At 37.8% G+C, this 16500-nt stretch overlaps 1 protein-coding gene across 18 annotated transcripts in view; it reads right to left on the reverse strand.

Annotated features, from left to right (window-relative positions):
- Positions 1–16500, reverse strand: part of MAP4K4 (mitogen-activated protein kinase kinase kinase kinase 4) — a 183596-nt gene that overhangs the window by 42520 nt on the left and 124576 nt on the right. For all 18 annotated transcript variants that reach the window (XM_012641953.1, XM_012641950.1, XM_012641965.1 and 15 more), the window contains exons 8-12: positions 16013–16067; positions 14526–14604; positions 10565–10740; positions 6905–6977; positions 5174–5384 (exon numbers count right to left, since the gene is read on the reverse strand). In XM_012641953.1, the coding sequence (XP_012497407.1) occupies positions 5174–5384; positions 6905–6977; positions 10565–10740; positions 14526–14604; positions 16013–16067 (594 nt within the window). The remainder of the gene's footprint in view (positions 1–5173; positions 5385–6904; positions 6978–10564; positions 10741–14525; positions 14605–16012; positions 16068–16500) is intronic.

Below are 16500 nucleotides of genomic sequence, written 5' to 3' on the forward strand. Positions count from 1 at the left end.
CAACATCAATACTAATCCCATTTCACACAGAGACTTTTTTCCCTCTTGCTTTCCTTTGTTTTTAATTTCTTCTACTTCCACCACCCCTCTAAAATTTAACTTTGGGATCTGCAGAGATCACTCTGGGATTTGTAGAAAAGACAGAGATGAATGTTACTGTGTGTTCTCTTGGTGGAAGAAAGGCAAACAGAAACTGCCAGGGATCACACTAATGTTTATTCCTCCCTTGGAGGAAGCAGATTCTCCAAAATCACAAAGTGACAACTGAGACTCTAGTGCTAAAAACTTTGAAAGGAAAATAGATTATTTTTTAAGTACCCACAGAAAGATTCTGAGGCAGGAACTTGAATATGCTGTCAGCAGTGTACCAGTAGCAGGAAAAAGTGATTAACAGCTTACTAAGTGAAGTTCTTCACTTAACTTAAATGGCAAAAATTCAAAGTCTCCAGAAAACATCATGGTCACCATATCACCAAGGGTAAGACTGGTAAGGGATAGGGATTTTTGTTTTTTCAAGACAAAAATACGTTTGGGAAATGTCAAATCAAAAGATTGATTCTGACCTCTATCTATATCAAAAAGATCATTTATGCACAGTTTTTAAAAAAGAATGTCCTATTGTTATGATGCCACCGTAGACTGAAACAAATCTTTTCTAGGAAATTTTTTTTTTTAACATTTACTAGAGTAGCAGAACAAACCACAGACAACTGTGTCTTGTTTTTACCAGTAATTGAACAGTCACTATGAGGTCAAATAGACTAGAAGACAGGAAACATAGTTAAATATGTAGTAGGTTCAAATCATACTCAAAATACACCGACAAATATAATATTAACTTAAACTGATTTAGATTACTAATCAGGTTTCCTCCAGGAACTATCCTGTTTAACATTGTTATCAAATAGATCAAGAATAAGGAAAACATGCTAACCAAATGTGTGAATGTCATGAGAGAAAGGGATAAATAATGGATACCAAATCATCATTCAGTGAAAGACGAGCACAAAACCACTGGGATAAAAATGACACACCATTTTCAGCAAAACTGGGAGACAGACTCCAAAATATCTGCAAAGACTTCCAAAAGATACCACGTTCACACAGGAGGCAAGGAGGAGGAAGCAGAGGAGGGAGACACTAGCCGCTGCAGAGGTTGGGGGGATGGGAATACACACACAAGAATGCTTCTTACAGAGGAAGGACCTATACAGGGCAAAAGCACCATCCCTCACCTGAAGAGAGGTGCAGAAACAGGGGTGTGTGGGTGGCAGGAGAAGCCCCCAAACCCAGTGGGCCTGGTTTTGTGGCGATTACAAAGGAAAGAATATCTGCACTTTGTTTCCCCACAGCCTCAACTTATGGATCATTTTTTTGCCAGTCTGCTGACAGAAAGTTATGTCCTTTCAGTTTTAATTGTCACTTATCTTGGGTGTGAGGCTGACCATCTTTTAATACTTTGTTCATAAAATAAAGACTCTCTATTCCTCAAACAGTTCTGACTGAACCCTTAATGCTAATAAAGGGCTACAAACCATATATGGGTCAAATACAGTTGGCCCTCTGCATCCATGGGTTATGTATCCACGGATTCAACCAACCACGAATACAAAATATTTGAAAAAACTGTCTGTACTGCACACGTACAGCTTTTTTCTTATCATTACTTCCTAAACAATAGTGTAACTATTTATATGACATTTACATTGTATTGGGTATCATTCGTAATCTAGAGATGATTTAAAGTACAGTCACGTGTTGCAGAATGAAGGGGGTATGATGTTTTGAGAAATGTATCCTTTGGCAATTTCATTGTTGTGTGAACACGATAGGGTGTCCTTATGCAGACCTAGACAGCACAGCCTATTACACACCTAGGCTACATGGTATAATCTATTGCTCCTAGGCTACAAATCTGTACAGTATGTTACTGTACTAAACACTGTAGGCAACTGTAACACAATCATAAGTAGTTATGTATCTAAACGTGCCTAGGCATAGAAAAAGTAGAGTAAAAAATATGATAAAAATGGTACGCCTATACTGAGCACTTACCACGAGTGCAGATCACAGGACTGGAAGGTGCTCTGGGTGAGTGAATGCAAAGGTTTGAGGCATTACTGTACACTACTGTAGAGTTTCACTGCACACTTAGGCTACACTAAATTTATAAAAATATCTTTTTCTTTCTTCAATAATAAATTAACCTTAGCCTTCTGTAACATGTTTATAAACTTTTAAATTTAACTTTTTGACTCTAAAAACCAAACACACTGTATAGCTGCACAAAAATATTTTCTTTCTTTATGTTTATTCTATAAGCTTTTTCCTACTTCAAATTTTTATTAACTTTTTAAATTTTTTTATTAAAAACTAAGACACAAACACACACACGAGCCTAGGCCAATACGGGTCATGATCATTAATATAATGTCTTCCACCTCCACATTCGGTCCCACTGGCAGGTCTTCAGGGGCAATAACAGGCACAGAGCTGTCATCTCCTATGATAACAACGCCTTCTTCTGGCTACCTCCTGAAGGACCTGCCTGAGGCTGTTTTACAGTCAACTTTTTTTTAAATAAGTAGAAGCAGTACACTCTAAAATAACAGTTAAAAGTATAGTACAGTAAATAAACTAGTAACATAGCTGTTTATTATCATTATCAAGCATTATGTGCCCTACATAGTCATGATATTTTAATATGACTAGCAGCACAGGTTTGTTTACACCAGCATGGCCACAAACATGTAATGGGTTGCGCTACTACATTATGACAACTATGACATCACTAGGTGACAGGAATTTTTTTTAGCTCCCTTATAATCTTAAGGGACCATCATAGTATGTGTGGTTCATTGTTGACAGAAATGTTGTTATGTAGCACATAACTGTATATGAGAGGATGTATAATACATCAGTTATGTGCAAATACTAGGCCATTTTATTATAACAGGGACTTGAGCATCCTTGGATTTTGGTATCCATGGGAGGTCCTGGAACCAATCCCCCATGATACCAAGGAATGACTACATTCCCAAATTACTTTTCTGAGACCTACAGTATAGACAAAACTTAATTGCCCAGGCTAACAACAAAGAACTAGATCACCAAGAATCCAAACCAGTGGGTTCTATTCATGTGAACATTTCCTGTTTCAGTACTTTCTTAATCTTTGCTGGTTAAGAAAACAGGCTCAAAGAGGTGACCAAGTCTGAACTTACACTGAAAATCTGAAATTAAAAGGATAATCGAAACATGTAAAGTACAAAATTCTTGTTTTAGCAAGCATACCTAATTGACTAGCATTTATTTAGCTAATAAAACAAAATTACTTTAAAACTTCAGTTCTTCGCCTCGAGCTATTGCTCACCTTCACCTAGTAATCCTCACTGCCTACCACACGCAGAGGCTGGATAACAGATATCCATTTTACACTGACGGCCTGGAAGACATTCCCCAAGGCCTAGGTTACAAATGAGCTCTAACCTAATCTGGTCCTTGGCACTTCAATTTATTAATATAAACCACCAAATTAACCTGTGCCACCTGCATAAGGAAAGTACAGGCAAGGATTAGAAAGGACAGTGGAAAACACCACATAAAGAAATAGCCAGAGCCTCAAAACGCAAGCATTCTAATATAGTAAGTACAAACCATCAATATGCAACTTGAACTAATCTCTGAACCCATTCAGGGTTTCTGTTATTTTCAAAGAACATTAAGAAGAATCTTAACAAAAATACTGCAAGGGAATTTGAAAATAAACTACAAAAAGCGTTACAAAATAGCCAAGTTGTCCCTACTGCAGGGGAAGGTGTGTCTTATGTTGTCTTCTAAAAGCCCTGGCTGAGTATTTGCAAGCTCCTTAGTTATAAAAATTATATGAAGAGTTTTCAGAATCCAGACTACAAATATGCAAAATGAAACAAAGACTCTATGCCAAGATATTGTTAAGTAAGTTGGGTAACAGCATGTGCTATTTAAATTAAACTCCACTGGATAATATCAATACAAGGCTTTATTGTTGTTGGGTTCTTTCTCTGGAAGAGAAAGATAGAGGTCAAACAACAAGGTGTATGAATTAAATAAAAACAGAAATGATGATGAATGAGAAATTTGGGGCTGTGAAGTATATATAGCAGTAGGCAGTTAAGAAAAGAAAATCAAAAAATTCTTTTGACCCCCAGGTGAAATATAGTCATGTGCCACATAACGACATTTTGGTCAACCACAGGTCGCACATATGTCAGTGGTCCCATAGATTAAAATACCATATTGCACTGTACCTTTTCTATGTTTTGATACACAAATACTTACCATTGTGTAACAACTGCCTACAATATTCAGTACAGTAACAGGTATAGGTCTGTAGTCTAGGAACAATAGGCTATATACCATATAGCCTAAGTACAGAGTAGGCCATACCATCCAACTCTGTGTAAGTACACTCTATGACGTTCACACAAAGATGAAATCACCTAACGACACATTTCTCAGAATGTATCCCTGTTATTAAATGACCCGTGACTGTATAGGGAAATAATATATTTCTGTAAGTTAAAAATGAAAAAGCTGTGGGTAACCACATTACCAATGTTAACAATATTAATGAGTTAAATGAGCAGGTAGTACACAATGTACTTCCCCACCATAGGACATAACTAATCCCACATTAAAATTGTTTTCTGCATCTCTTACTCTTAAGTCTACCTAAAGTTAAGGCATTTAGAGAAAAATGTTTTTCCTTTGAAACCGTCTGAAGTTTCAGAAAAATATGTACATATGAACAGGGACCCAGAGGCTAGGGGTAAAAAAGGAATCAGGTCAAGCCTGAGCAAGCCAACTTAAACCACAATGGAAACAGATGTCACAAAACTGGTCTGTTGCCATTGAGAGGACACTTGTACTGCATCTAACATGATACGTTGACGAGTAACTGTGGGGCAGGTCCTTAAAGCTTTTACAAGGAAGGAAAACATTTCTAAGGCCGCGAGGAGTGTGAAGGCCTGCCAGTACAAAGCATGAGCTTTCCTTCAGAAGTTCTCTGAACAGCTATGCCAGGGGGTAAGCATTACCTCAGGAGGCTAAAGAGAATATTCCTTTGAGTGTCTGGCTACCAATGTGAATACAGAAAGAGAAAAGACCAACTTGGACATTTCCCTTTTTCTACCTCTTCTAGCCGCCGCCTCTGTTCCTTCTGCTGCTCGATCCGTTTCTGTCTCTCCGCTAGCAGCTGCCTTTTATACTCTTCCTGCTCCCGGAGCTGTTGTTCCTGCAGTAACTGTTGTCTCCGAAGAGCCTCAGAACGTTCCTTGTTCTCCTGCTGCAGTCTCAGGAAATCCCGACGAAGAGTAGATTCACCAGGCACATTAACAATGGAACTGCAGGAGGAAGCAGGGCTCTCAGGGGTGTGTACCAATCACACTGTCCTATAAGCGAGACAGGAGCACTGGGATCCTATTCCCCTTCTACATTCATTCTGTGAGTTCCTCTGAGTCCAGGGATGCAACTAATACGTCCATAGAATAATGACTATATCTACAACTCAAGAGTCCCATATCTTCTTTTATTCATGTGGTAAATATCTTAAAATTCTGTCCTAGACGTTTGCTTGACAAGACATTTCTATTTACGATTCTCACAACAATTCAAACTCTGTAAAATGAAAGATTGAAATCACCTTTGTCTACGTCACTAGTCCTTCTCTAACCACCTTATTTTCCTTTGGTAAACAAAAACATCAGAGCACTCTTCAGTACTTACTGTTCATTCATCTTCATCTGGTCAACCACCAAGTCTGCTCACGTACTTCTCCCTCCCACTTTCTTTATGCCAGAGTCAGCAGCTGAGCTCAAGTGGGTCCCGTGAATTAGCCATTGCACAGATGGATTAAACAGCATCCTTCCTAGCCGTCCTCCCTACTGAGAGTTACTTCTCTGCTTCCACACCACTCGGAATACATGGCAAACAGATTTCCTTAAACTGCCTCCTTCATTATATCATGCTTCTTTTCAAAAATAATTATATTGCTCATGAAATTCAGTTCAAATTCCTATGAAATTTTTAGTCTAAAATGGATTAAAATCTTCTCCTATATAAGAAGAAAAAGATAATATGAAGTTTCTTCAATAAACTCTCTTCTCTCTCTTCAAACCCCCATTCTATGGCACATGGCACCCCACAGGCCCCTCAACACCCCTCCCAGCATCCCTTTGCTCCACTATTCAGTCCTGTGCAGCTGCTGCATGAACAACTGCCAGGCAAGCCCCATTATTAGAATCCAAAAATCCTCTATTCTTTGATTAATCAGTTATTACAAGGTGTAGGCTACCAGTTTTAACTCCTCAAACTTCTGCTTTCCCATACCTTGAGAAGGTAGAGATGAACCAAAACATAGAACATAAAATGGATTCAGACAAACATACCCTAACAGATGAAATCAAATACTGGTAACCATATTTGTGGGAAGAGCAAAAAAAAAAAAGTTTTTGGAAAAACTGCAGAGTTTTCCAACAGAGGTCCTGCTGGCCGCTCAGCAGGACCATTCTTTGTGTAGCAATGTTCTGCACACCATAAGACCTTTACCATCCATGCCTCCTGGAGCAATGAATGCTGGGGCAACCCCCTCACCCAGCCCCCAACACAGCCCCGTATACTTCGAAATGACTAGGGAAGGGGACACAATGCAATCCTTGGTAAAGAATAACTAGATAAGAGGATCTAAGGAAGAAAAATGTTTATAGGAATCTATCACAAAATAGAGAAGAATAGAGATAGTAAGGCACTTTCGAAGTAATTTAAGATGCTTTCTAATATGCAGGAGTCTTCTGAAATCCTAACACCAGCATTAAGCTTAATCTCTTCAACGAGCAGGATGCTAAATAGTGGTTTTTGTGGTTACCTTGGCTCTCCTTCCTGTTCAGGCACTTCCTCCTCTTCTTCCTCACTCCCACTGTACTCATACTCAGTTTCATCTACAAGGAAAAGGACAAGATAAATTGGACAGTTCACAAGTCCTGACACATACTTGTTCAGGCAAGCTTCTCCAAGGACATTATAGCAGGAAATAAACAAAATGTTCTTTGTGTAAACAGCAACTTGTATGGAGAACTTGGGGAGGAGAGGCGAGACAGCAAATTCTGATATGGTCAGAGGCAATTCCCTGGGCTAGACTCACTCCCCATGGAAAAGCCAATTCCATAGCCTTCAACACAATCTCTTACGGGGATATGTTGCTGAGGGGGTGCAGGACCATGACAGGGTCTCCAGAACCCCTGGCATACAGGAAAAGTGGCCCAAGAGCACCAGCAAATTCACAGAAATCTACTTTGATGCCAAAATTCAAAAAAAAAAAAAAAAAACAAATGTAACTGCTGAAACTATGACAACCAAGAGAATTTATTTGGTTATTTTTAGCAATTGGGGACCCACAGAGAGTGCAACAGAAAGAAAAGTCTGCTGGATGGACCAAAAGTAAAGCATTAAGTAGGTAATTACAGCAAAAAACCAAAGTAAAATATTCCGACAAATTGTAAAGGCAAAACCAGGGGGAAACTAATTAACCAACATAGCAAAAGAATGAGACAAAAACTGTTCTACTTAGACCAGACTTCAAACAAAAGTTTCAACATAAATAACTCATTTTCACTTCTATAGGTTTTATTGGTCCCTTCACTTAATGTCAGTATCCAACTTTCAGTGAGCAGTCACTCCAAAGAGCAATCCAAACCAGGCAGGTTGAAAAGATTTAAAAAACAAAGTCTACTCACAAACAAAAAATACATTTCTATTTTTTTTCAGAGACATATAAGATGAAAATCAGTGTCCTGGTAAGAAAAATGGGCCTGAGCACTTAAAATATAATTCAGGACAAATCTGTCAGTCTATACATATGATATTATTTTTTCTCTGTGCTAGATAATCAAAAGCTATATAATTTAAACAGACATATAGATGGATTTTAATAGATATGCAGACATAGCACATAGATATACACAAGCTTCTAAGGGAAATTATAACCTAAATAATCTTTGGAATCCTTTAAATAGGTACTCTGTTCATGTCCTTTACCCACTTTGGCTAACAAACATATGAAACAATGCTCAACATCTCTAATCATCAGGGAAATGCGAATCAAAACCACAATGAGATATCACTTATCCCCAGTGAGAATGGCCTTTATCAAAAAGTCCCAAAATAATAAATGTTGGCATGGATGCGGAGAGACAGGAACACTCATACACTGCTGGTGGAACTGCAAACTAGTACTACCTCTATGGAAAGCAATATGGAGATACCGCAAAGAGATACAAGTAGAACTACCATTTGATCCAGTAATCCCATTACTGGGCATCTACCCAAAAGAACAAAAGACATTCTATAAAAAAGACATCTGCACTCAAATATTTATAACAGCACAATTCACAATCACAAAGATGTGGAAACAACTGAAGTGTCCATCAATACATGAGTGGATTAATAAAATGTGGTATATGTATACCATGGAGTTTTACTCAGCCACAAAAAACAATGGTGATCTAGCACCTCTTGTTATTATCCTGGATAGAGCTGGAACCCATTCTATTAAGTGAAGTATCCCAAGAATGGAAAAACAAGCACCACATGTACTCACCATCAAATTGGTATTAACTGATCAACACTTAAGTGCATATACAGTAGTAACATTCATCAGGCGCCGGGCAGATGGGAAGGGGGAAGAGGGGATGGGTATATACACACGTAATGGGTGCAGTGTGCACCGTCTGAGGGATGGACATGCTCAAAGCTGTGATTCTGGCGGGGCAAGGGCAATATACATAACCTAAACATTTGCACCCCCATAATATGCTGAAATAATTAATAAATAAATAAATAAGTACTCTGCTACGTTCAAAATTTTGTACCATAAACTACCAATTATTGACAAGAGGTTGACAGTGTTTGGAAGGTGAATCCAGGGAAAATAAGGAGGTCACTGGGACTCAAAGATTCAAATGAGGGAAGGTGCTTTGCTGTTTCCATCTGCAAAATATGGATAATGAGAAATGCATGAGATGACCCAGACTAAGTATTTAGCAGATGCCTGGCACATAGCAACTGTTCCATGAATGTTAGCTATATTAAGTAATGAGAAAATAATCTAATATGCAAATAATTTATTTACAAAAATTGGGCTACCATGTCAACTGAAAGTTAAGGGAAAAAAAAGTCTTGCTTCAATCTTTATTTCACTTTGTTACAAGTGCATAGTTTAATGAACAAAACTTAATTAAGACTAAATAAATCAGAGGGGGGAAAGTTATTTTGAACAACAATGATGACTATGAATATTATGAAGCTCAAATGAACATATGAAAAGCTCAGCACAGGCCTCCTGAATGACTGTGATCAACTCTTCTACTGCCTTGAACTTGTTCTTTTTAGTTTCCTCTTTGTCCTCAAAATTTGAGTGTCAAAAAATTCATTACTGGGATGCCAGTTATCCAAATATTGTTCCATAAAGTTACTGCAAGGATCCACAAAACAGAAAAATCAATGTGAGCTAGCAGCCTCAGAGAACGTGGTTTAGTAAAGATGGTAATGAAGTTTGAACTGCACCTTGTAGACAGAAGGAAAACAGAGGGCCTTCCAGGTAGGTAGGCACAGTATGTGTAAAGATATAAAACAGGCCGGACATGGTGGCTCATGCCTGTAATCCTAGCACTCTGGGAGGCCGAGGCAGGTGGATCATTTGAGCTCAAGAGTTCGAGACCAGCCTGAGCAAGAGCAAGAGCCCATCTCTACTAAAAAAAAAAAAAATAGAAAGAAATTAGCTGGACAACTAAAAATATATATATAAAAAATTAGCCGGGCATGGTGATGCATGCCTGTAGCCCCAGCTACTCGGGAGGCTGAGGCAGAAGGATCGCTTGAGCCCAGGAGTTTGAGGTTGCTGTGAGCTAGGATGACGCCACGGCACGGCACTCTAGCCCGGGCAACAGAGTGAGACTCTGTCTCAAAAAAAAAACAGAAAAGAAAAAAAGATATAAAACAAAGACATTGAGGACAGAAAGGAACCTTCAGTAATCAGTACAAGAGCATACTTGTGGCCCATGCCTATTCACACTGCCTGTAACAGAGTAAAGAAGTAGGAAATCCTGGGGGTGGGAGCAGTTCCTTGAGCAGGAGAATAACACTGAGGAACACATTGATGGTGATGTTCACAGCAGATGCTCAATAAACTTCGAGTGAAGTATGCAATGAACAAATCCGTGAAGAAGTAAAACGAGGAGCAACAACGATGTGCTCCTGTGGAGCAACAAGAAAAGCCACCCACCACGCTGACCCGCCACATCGCCTGTCTACCTGGTATCAGCTTGGCCAAACCACAAAGCTCCAGCCAATCCCGCCTGAGCCAGGCTGGACCCTAGCCCCAATCACTGAACTGCATGGCAGGGACGAACTACTAAAGCACTGGCCAAATGAGCACAAAATCACAGTTGGGAAAGGAATGACCTATTCTAGTTGGCAAGAACCTAAAAATAAAAATGTAAAAAGATGAACAGAAAAACAGGTTTAATACCTTTCTCTCCTCTCTTCTTTCTGGTCCGATCTATATGATCCTTAAGCTGGATTCTAACTTGCCTTTCATTTGGTTGATCCCTTATGAAAGGATGTTTCAAAAGCTGCTCTGTGGAGGGCCGCTGCATGTAATTCTTCACCAGGCACCCTTCTATAAAACTAAAAAATTTCTTTGACCTGTAAAAAGAAGTAAAAAAAAAATCATCAAATTTCTACCACAAAGAGTAAAATGCTCCAAAGTATCAGTAACTTAAGAGCCTGAAAACAAAGACAAGCTTTGGGATTCACTGTGAACATTCTGCAAATGCATAGGAATAACATATTAAACATAAAAAGGAACTCAGGACTTGGGGATTCGGAGCATTTATCTAGCAGAGTTTAAGCAATGCACAGTATCACTGATAACACCAACAGGAAGCTATGAAGTAAGTCAGATTTCAATGAATTAGATTTAAATCTAATATTGCTTATTAATCACTTAATCACGGGGTGGAGGAAGAGGGAAGTCTCTGCTAATGTGAGGACAGACATAGAGGATAGATGTCTGGTACCTAGAAGAAAAGGACAGACACTGAGATAAGGAAAGGAGCTGAGTCCATGACCAAATGCTAGGACTCTAAAACCTGTTAATTTGACATTTCAACCTCAGTTTCACACTGGTTGATTTATCAGTTCTTTATGTTTAATATACAAAGGTAGAAATTACAGTGTTTAGGGGGACAATGAGTCTGTCGTCTACATTTGCCATACTAGCCACTTTTATTTTGCTTGTTTCTCTATGCCCAGCTCATAATGACCTCAGCACTAGTCTAGGCTGAGACACTCTTACCCATCTATCTTGTGAGACTCACCTGAGGAATCATCAGTTTTTGATAAGCCTTCCTGGTAACACTCCACTTGTATGTGCCACAAGTTAGAGCCTTTCTTCTGGGGTTATCTGTTTTTAACAGACTTTAAATGGACTGTGTACTTTATGTTGTGTTTCTGTCTCCCCTACAAGTCAATAACTGGAACCTACTTTCTAATCTGTCAACAATGCTCAACACTAAGCATAGCACACAATAGGTATATAATAAATTTTTGTTGAATGAATGAGGTATTCAGTCTTTTAAAATGTGATTTAGAAAATTAGTGTAGTTCTTTCCAATTACTTCACTGAGCTTTTAAGAATCATTTCATTCTCTTGTATATCCATTAAAACTTACTCGTTTTTTCAATTCAACAAATATTTATGTATCAACTATTTGCATTTGTTTATGTTAGGCTCTGTAAGAAATACACATAGAAAATAAAGTGGAAGAAATTTGGGTATACAAGAGCAGAACTATAATCAAATTATCGGGGGAAAAACCACAACTATTACACTGAGTTGGACATCAAGAAAAAGTGAAATATTTGATATTTATCACAGGGTGGGAAAGAGAAGACAGCATCCCAAAGTGAAGGAATAACATGAACAAAGGTAGAGAAGTTTTAAGAGAATAATGAGTCATTTTCTGAAGCTAATATGAAAAGTGGGAAAGAAGGGAACAATAGTCAGGGTCAGCTCAGAGAAAGACCCTCAAAGTCATTCAAAGAAGCTATTACTTTGTGTTTAATGAGGAAACATGGAATAGTGAAATGCTCTGACACGGAGATTCCTAAACCCCAATGCCCACAAAGATCATTTCAGGGAGTTTATTAAAAATACAAATACCTGAGTCACTCCCCAGATCAGAAACTTTGAGGCTGGAACGCTGAATTAAAATATTCCAAACGGATTACCATGCACTGTGTCTACAGACCAACATTTGGGAATCAATGACCTCTAATATATTCTCTAAAATCAATGATCAAGTTCTGCTGGAAGGGAGGACATGGATCATCTTTTGAAAGCCACTTCTCCCAAAACAGTAGCAGAAATTTACATCTGGTAATTGGAGAACAGCAATCACAAAGGAAGGACTTCATCTCTGTAACCATCTCTTCCTTTTAGAATATTTGGGTAACATGAGAACAATGACATAAATGAAGTGGCATCTAATTAAGTTTAAAGAAAGTCTGATGTAAGAAAAAAACACAGGAAGCATCTACTGCCATCTATCACTGTCTCTCTAAATCACAAATATTGTATGCTTAACAGTTTATCCAAAACTGCAAATAATGGACAGAATAATCAAGAGTGTAAGATACCCTAAAGACAGCATTAATTCAGCAATCTTTCCAGTACAGATCTCTGTCAACGAAATCAGATAGAGAAAAGGAAAGGGAAAAGGAATTATTACTTAGTTTAACGTGAGCTAGATAAAGAGTTACTCCAGCCCCACAGCCTACTCCCTGGTGATGTCCACTATACTCATGTGGTTTCCCCAGGGGTAGCCACCCATGGATACCCAGAGCTATCGTGTATTAATAAGGAGACCAACTGGGGCTAAAATCTTTGCAACCATGTAGCAGTAAGAATCATTTTAAAAATGGGTAAATGGACTTAGACAACCTCAGTTATCTGGAATCAAATGTGGTTAAAGTTAGTATATAAAAAATAAGAAAATCCTGCTAACAGAAGAAAGGTAAGGAAAGAAAGATAAAAGTTTTGGGGGCAAGGACAGCAAGGAACAGAGAGAAACATGAAGGAAACTAGTGTGAAAATGTGTGTGTGTGTACATCTATAAAGGGGAAAAGGAAACATCAGAAGGTGAACAACCAAAAAGAAAAAAGCAGATAGTTATAGCTAAAATCCCAAGTCCGGAATGGAAAACTTATCATTGAGATCTCCTGCATATCTCAGATGGGCCAAGAATCTAAATGTGGATGGCTGGGCGGGGTGGCTCACACCTATAATCCCAGTACTTTGGGAAGCCGAAGCAGGAGGATCACTTGAGGCCAGGAGTTCAAGACCAGCCTGAACAACATAGTGAGACTTGTCTCTACAAAAAATTTAAAAATTAGCCAGGTGTGGTGGTGCCTGCAGTTCCAGCTATCCTAGAGGGTAACGCAGGAGGATAACTTGAGCCCAGGAGTTTGAGACTGCAGTAAGCTATGATGACCCCACTATACTCTAGCCTGGGGAACAGAGCCAGACTCTGTCTTTTTTTAAAAAAAAAAAAAAACCCTAAGTAGAGACAGCATTTTTGAAAAACTACTAAGAAAGGTATTAAAAAGGAGGGAAAAAATCCATAGGTGGACAACAGTAAGATAGATAAGCCCCCAAAAACAGAAAAAGAAACAGAAAAAGGAGGGGAGGCCCACGTGTGTGAAGAGCTTGAGTATAGACAAGAACTAATAGCAAAGGACCCAGAAAAAAGTTCAGGAGGGAATGATTGGCAAAATTCCCAGCAAAAACCAGAGTGCAGATTTTTAAACCAACCCCAACAGCATATTCCCATGATGTTGAAATTCTGTAATAAAAGCTTTCCTCAGGGGAGGTGGCCATCCTCTCTCTCCATGGGTAATCAGTATTTTGTTTTACAAATGCATGGAAGTCACAAGAAGATGGGAAGGTGGTAACTCAAGTAAAAAGGAATATTCTGCTAATGTACTCTTCTGGAATAAAAAAGGGTATGTCCAACTTCAAATTTTTAAAAAATTAATTACAGTAAAAACCTCCATTAATTTTAAAATCCTATTTTATCTGAGAAGCTGCAAGTCAATACAGCTTTGCCTTTTTAATGGAAAGATGTTTAGTAATATATTACAATTAAAAGAATGTTTAAATATTAAAATGGAACTTTTTTCTTTAACCATGTTATGGTGTTTCATATGGTTACTTGTCACCACTGTAATCCAAAGAGAATTTTTCAAGAAAAAAAATTCATTTAAAAAAATCAATGCATTCTTTAATTGGTGTTTTGGGGTTCTGGTTCTTGTGTTCTTCAGAATTAGAAGGGCCAGAATTTTGTCTTAGAGGAAAGTAAAACTAAAAAGAAACACTTTTTAAAAAAAAGGAAAGGTACAACAACAACAAAAAACCATACATAGCTTACCATTTTTTTGACTTCAGCCGGGGAGGAGGGTTTCTGGGAATGAGAAACAGTGCTCTCATTGGATGCATGTCACAGAGAGCTGGGGAGAGGAGACGGTTGTGTCAGTATGGCACTTATTTTACTCATTCTTGATTTCTAGGGCTCACTTATAAATAACATCAAATGATCTGGCCCATCATCAGACTGATATGCTTCATATCAAGCAGTCTAGACATCTAGATATAAACTCTAGGGCATACCTTGAATTTCCCATTTAAAAAGAGCAAAACAAGAGGATAAGAGCAACAAGAAGAACAAACAACTTCAAACAGACATTGGGAAGTTTTCATAAATCAAAGTCTTAAAGGAGTTAATGCTTAAGTTTTTAAACCATCTGTAAGATTACAATGAAAATGATTGTATTTTCATAGGGTTGTTGCAGGGATTAAGTAACACAGCTTGTAAGGGCCTTTACACAATGCCTATAACACAGTAAGCATGGTTAGGCCCTTCAGAAATGTTAACTGTTTGTTGTTATAGCTAGTATTACCATGAAAAACAAAAATATGAGTGTAAAATGGAATTGTTTAATTCTGTGCAATTACTGTTTGTTCTCCTATCACTTGTCCCATAAAGGTGTGTTAGGCACATATATGTGCACTAATATGTGCATTTTCACATGTTTCATTACCTTCAAGAGAATCTTACAAGGCATCTGGGAAATGGGAGGTGGAGAAGCAAATAATACTATTCCCATTGTGAATGAAAGCTGAGACAGAAGATCACGCAATACAACCCTTTCCCAATTCCGTACAGGGAAACATAAGGGAATGTACAGTGTTCAAGGCAGACATCCATTCCTATACTGCAAACTAATTTTTGGCTGTCAATAAATTTTTTTCATTCATTCAACAAATATTTATTTCAGCAGCAACTATGTACCAAGCAGTTATACATTCTTTGTGTATACCTTTTTTTAAGAGGACCAGCAGAAAATGATATTTTTTCTTTGTTCTCTGCAATTCTACTGTCCCTGATCAAAAATCAATTTTATGACGTTTTCATTGATAGAATCCAAAGGAGAAGTAAACGCTCTTACAAAATTTCACAGATAACCCAAAAAAAATTTTCTATAGATAGAAAGTTATGCCTCCATTTGTAAAGTCAAAAAACTTAATACTAAAATTTCATGTATTAGAACCAATTTTACTGAATAAGTTTAAAATGTAAAAAGAAAAATGACTATCATCTGACCTCAGCATAATTTCAGGACATACATGTGACTACAACTTAAAAAGAAAATGTAGCCTACAGACCTCCTAGGGATCTCTGAAAGAAAGAGCGGTTGCCAAGAATTCCTTTTACATCTAAAACTTTTATAATTTATATAAAATTATATAAATTTATAATTCTTTCATCTAAATGCCCCACCAAAAAATGGCTTTATCCATGGAGCTGCTCTTTTTGAAGTCTTGGGACTGGGCTAAAAAGCAAAGAAAATTACTTACGGGGAGCACCTTCTGCCATCTCAATGGCTGTAATGCCACAAGACCAAAGGTCACTCTGCAAAAATAAAACAGTATGTTATGGACATCACATTGACTATGAAGCCATTAACTGACATTTTTGGTTATTCACACAAATGAAATAAAAACTTTCTTTGCTGTACAAACCAGAAGAAAGTTTGCTAGGAAATTAAAAGTACAAACATATTCGTAGCAACGCCTTACAAATGAATAAACGAATCAATGACAAAATAAAGATAAAATTTCTGTTAATTAAAACCACTCACATTTACAAACAAACTAGAGCGGGTCCATTTAAAAGCCTGTCTCTACCTGGCCAGTGAACAGTCTACTGTTCAGTATGTTTCTTCATTGCTTTGCAAGTCAGTAACTTAGATTCCTGGCTCAGATTTATGTTTATGTTTTTCTGTTTTACATTAATATTAATACTTCAAACTTAATTTCAAGATTTTAGAAGTTTAAAGGCCAAA

Source organism: Propithecus coquereli, unplaced genomic scaffold (genome assembly GCF_000956105.1).
Source record: "Propithecus coquereli isolate 6110/MARCELLA unplaced genomic scaffold, Pcoq_1.0 Scaffold171, whole genome shotgun sequence".
NCBI classification, from domain to species: domain Eukaryota; kingdom Metazoa; phylum Chordata; class Mammalia; order Primates; family Indriidae; genus Propithecus; species Propithecus coquereli.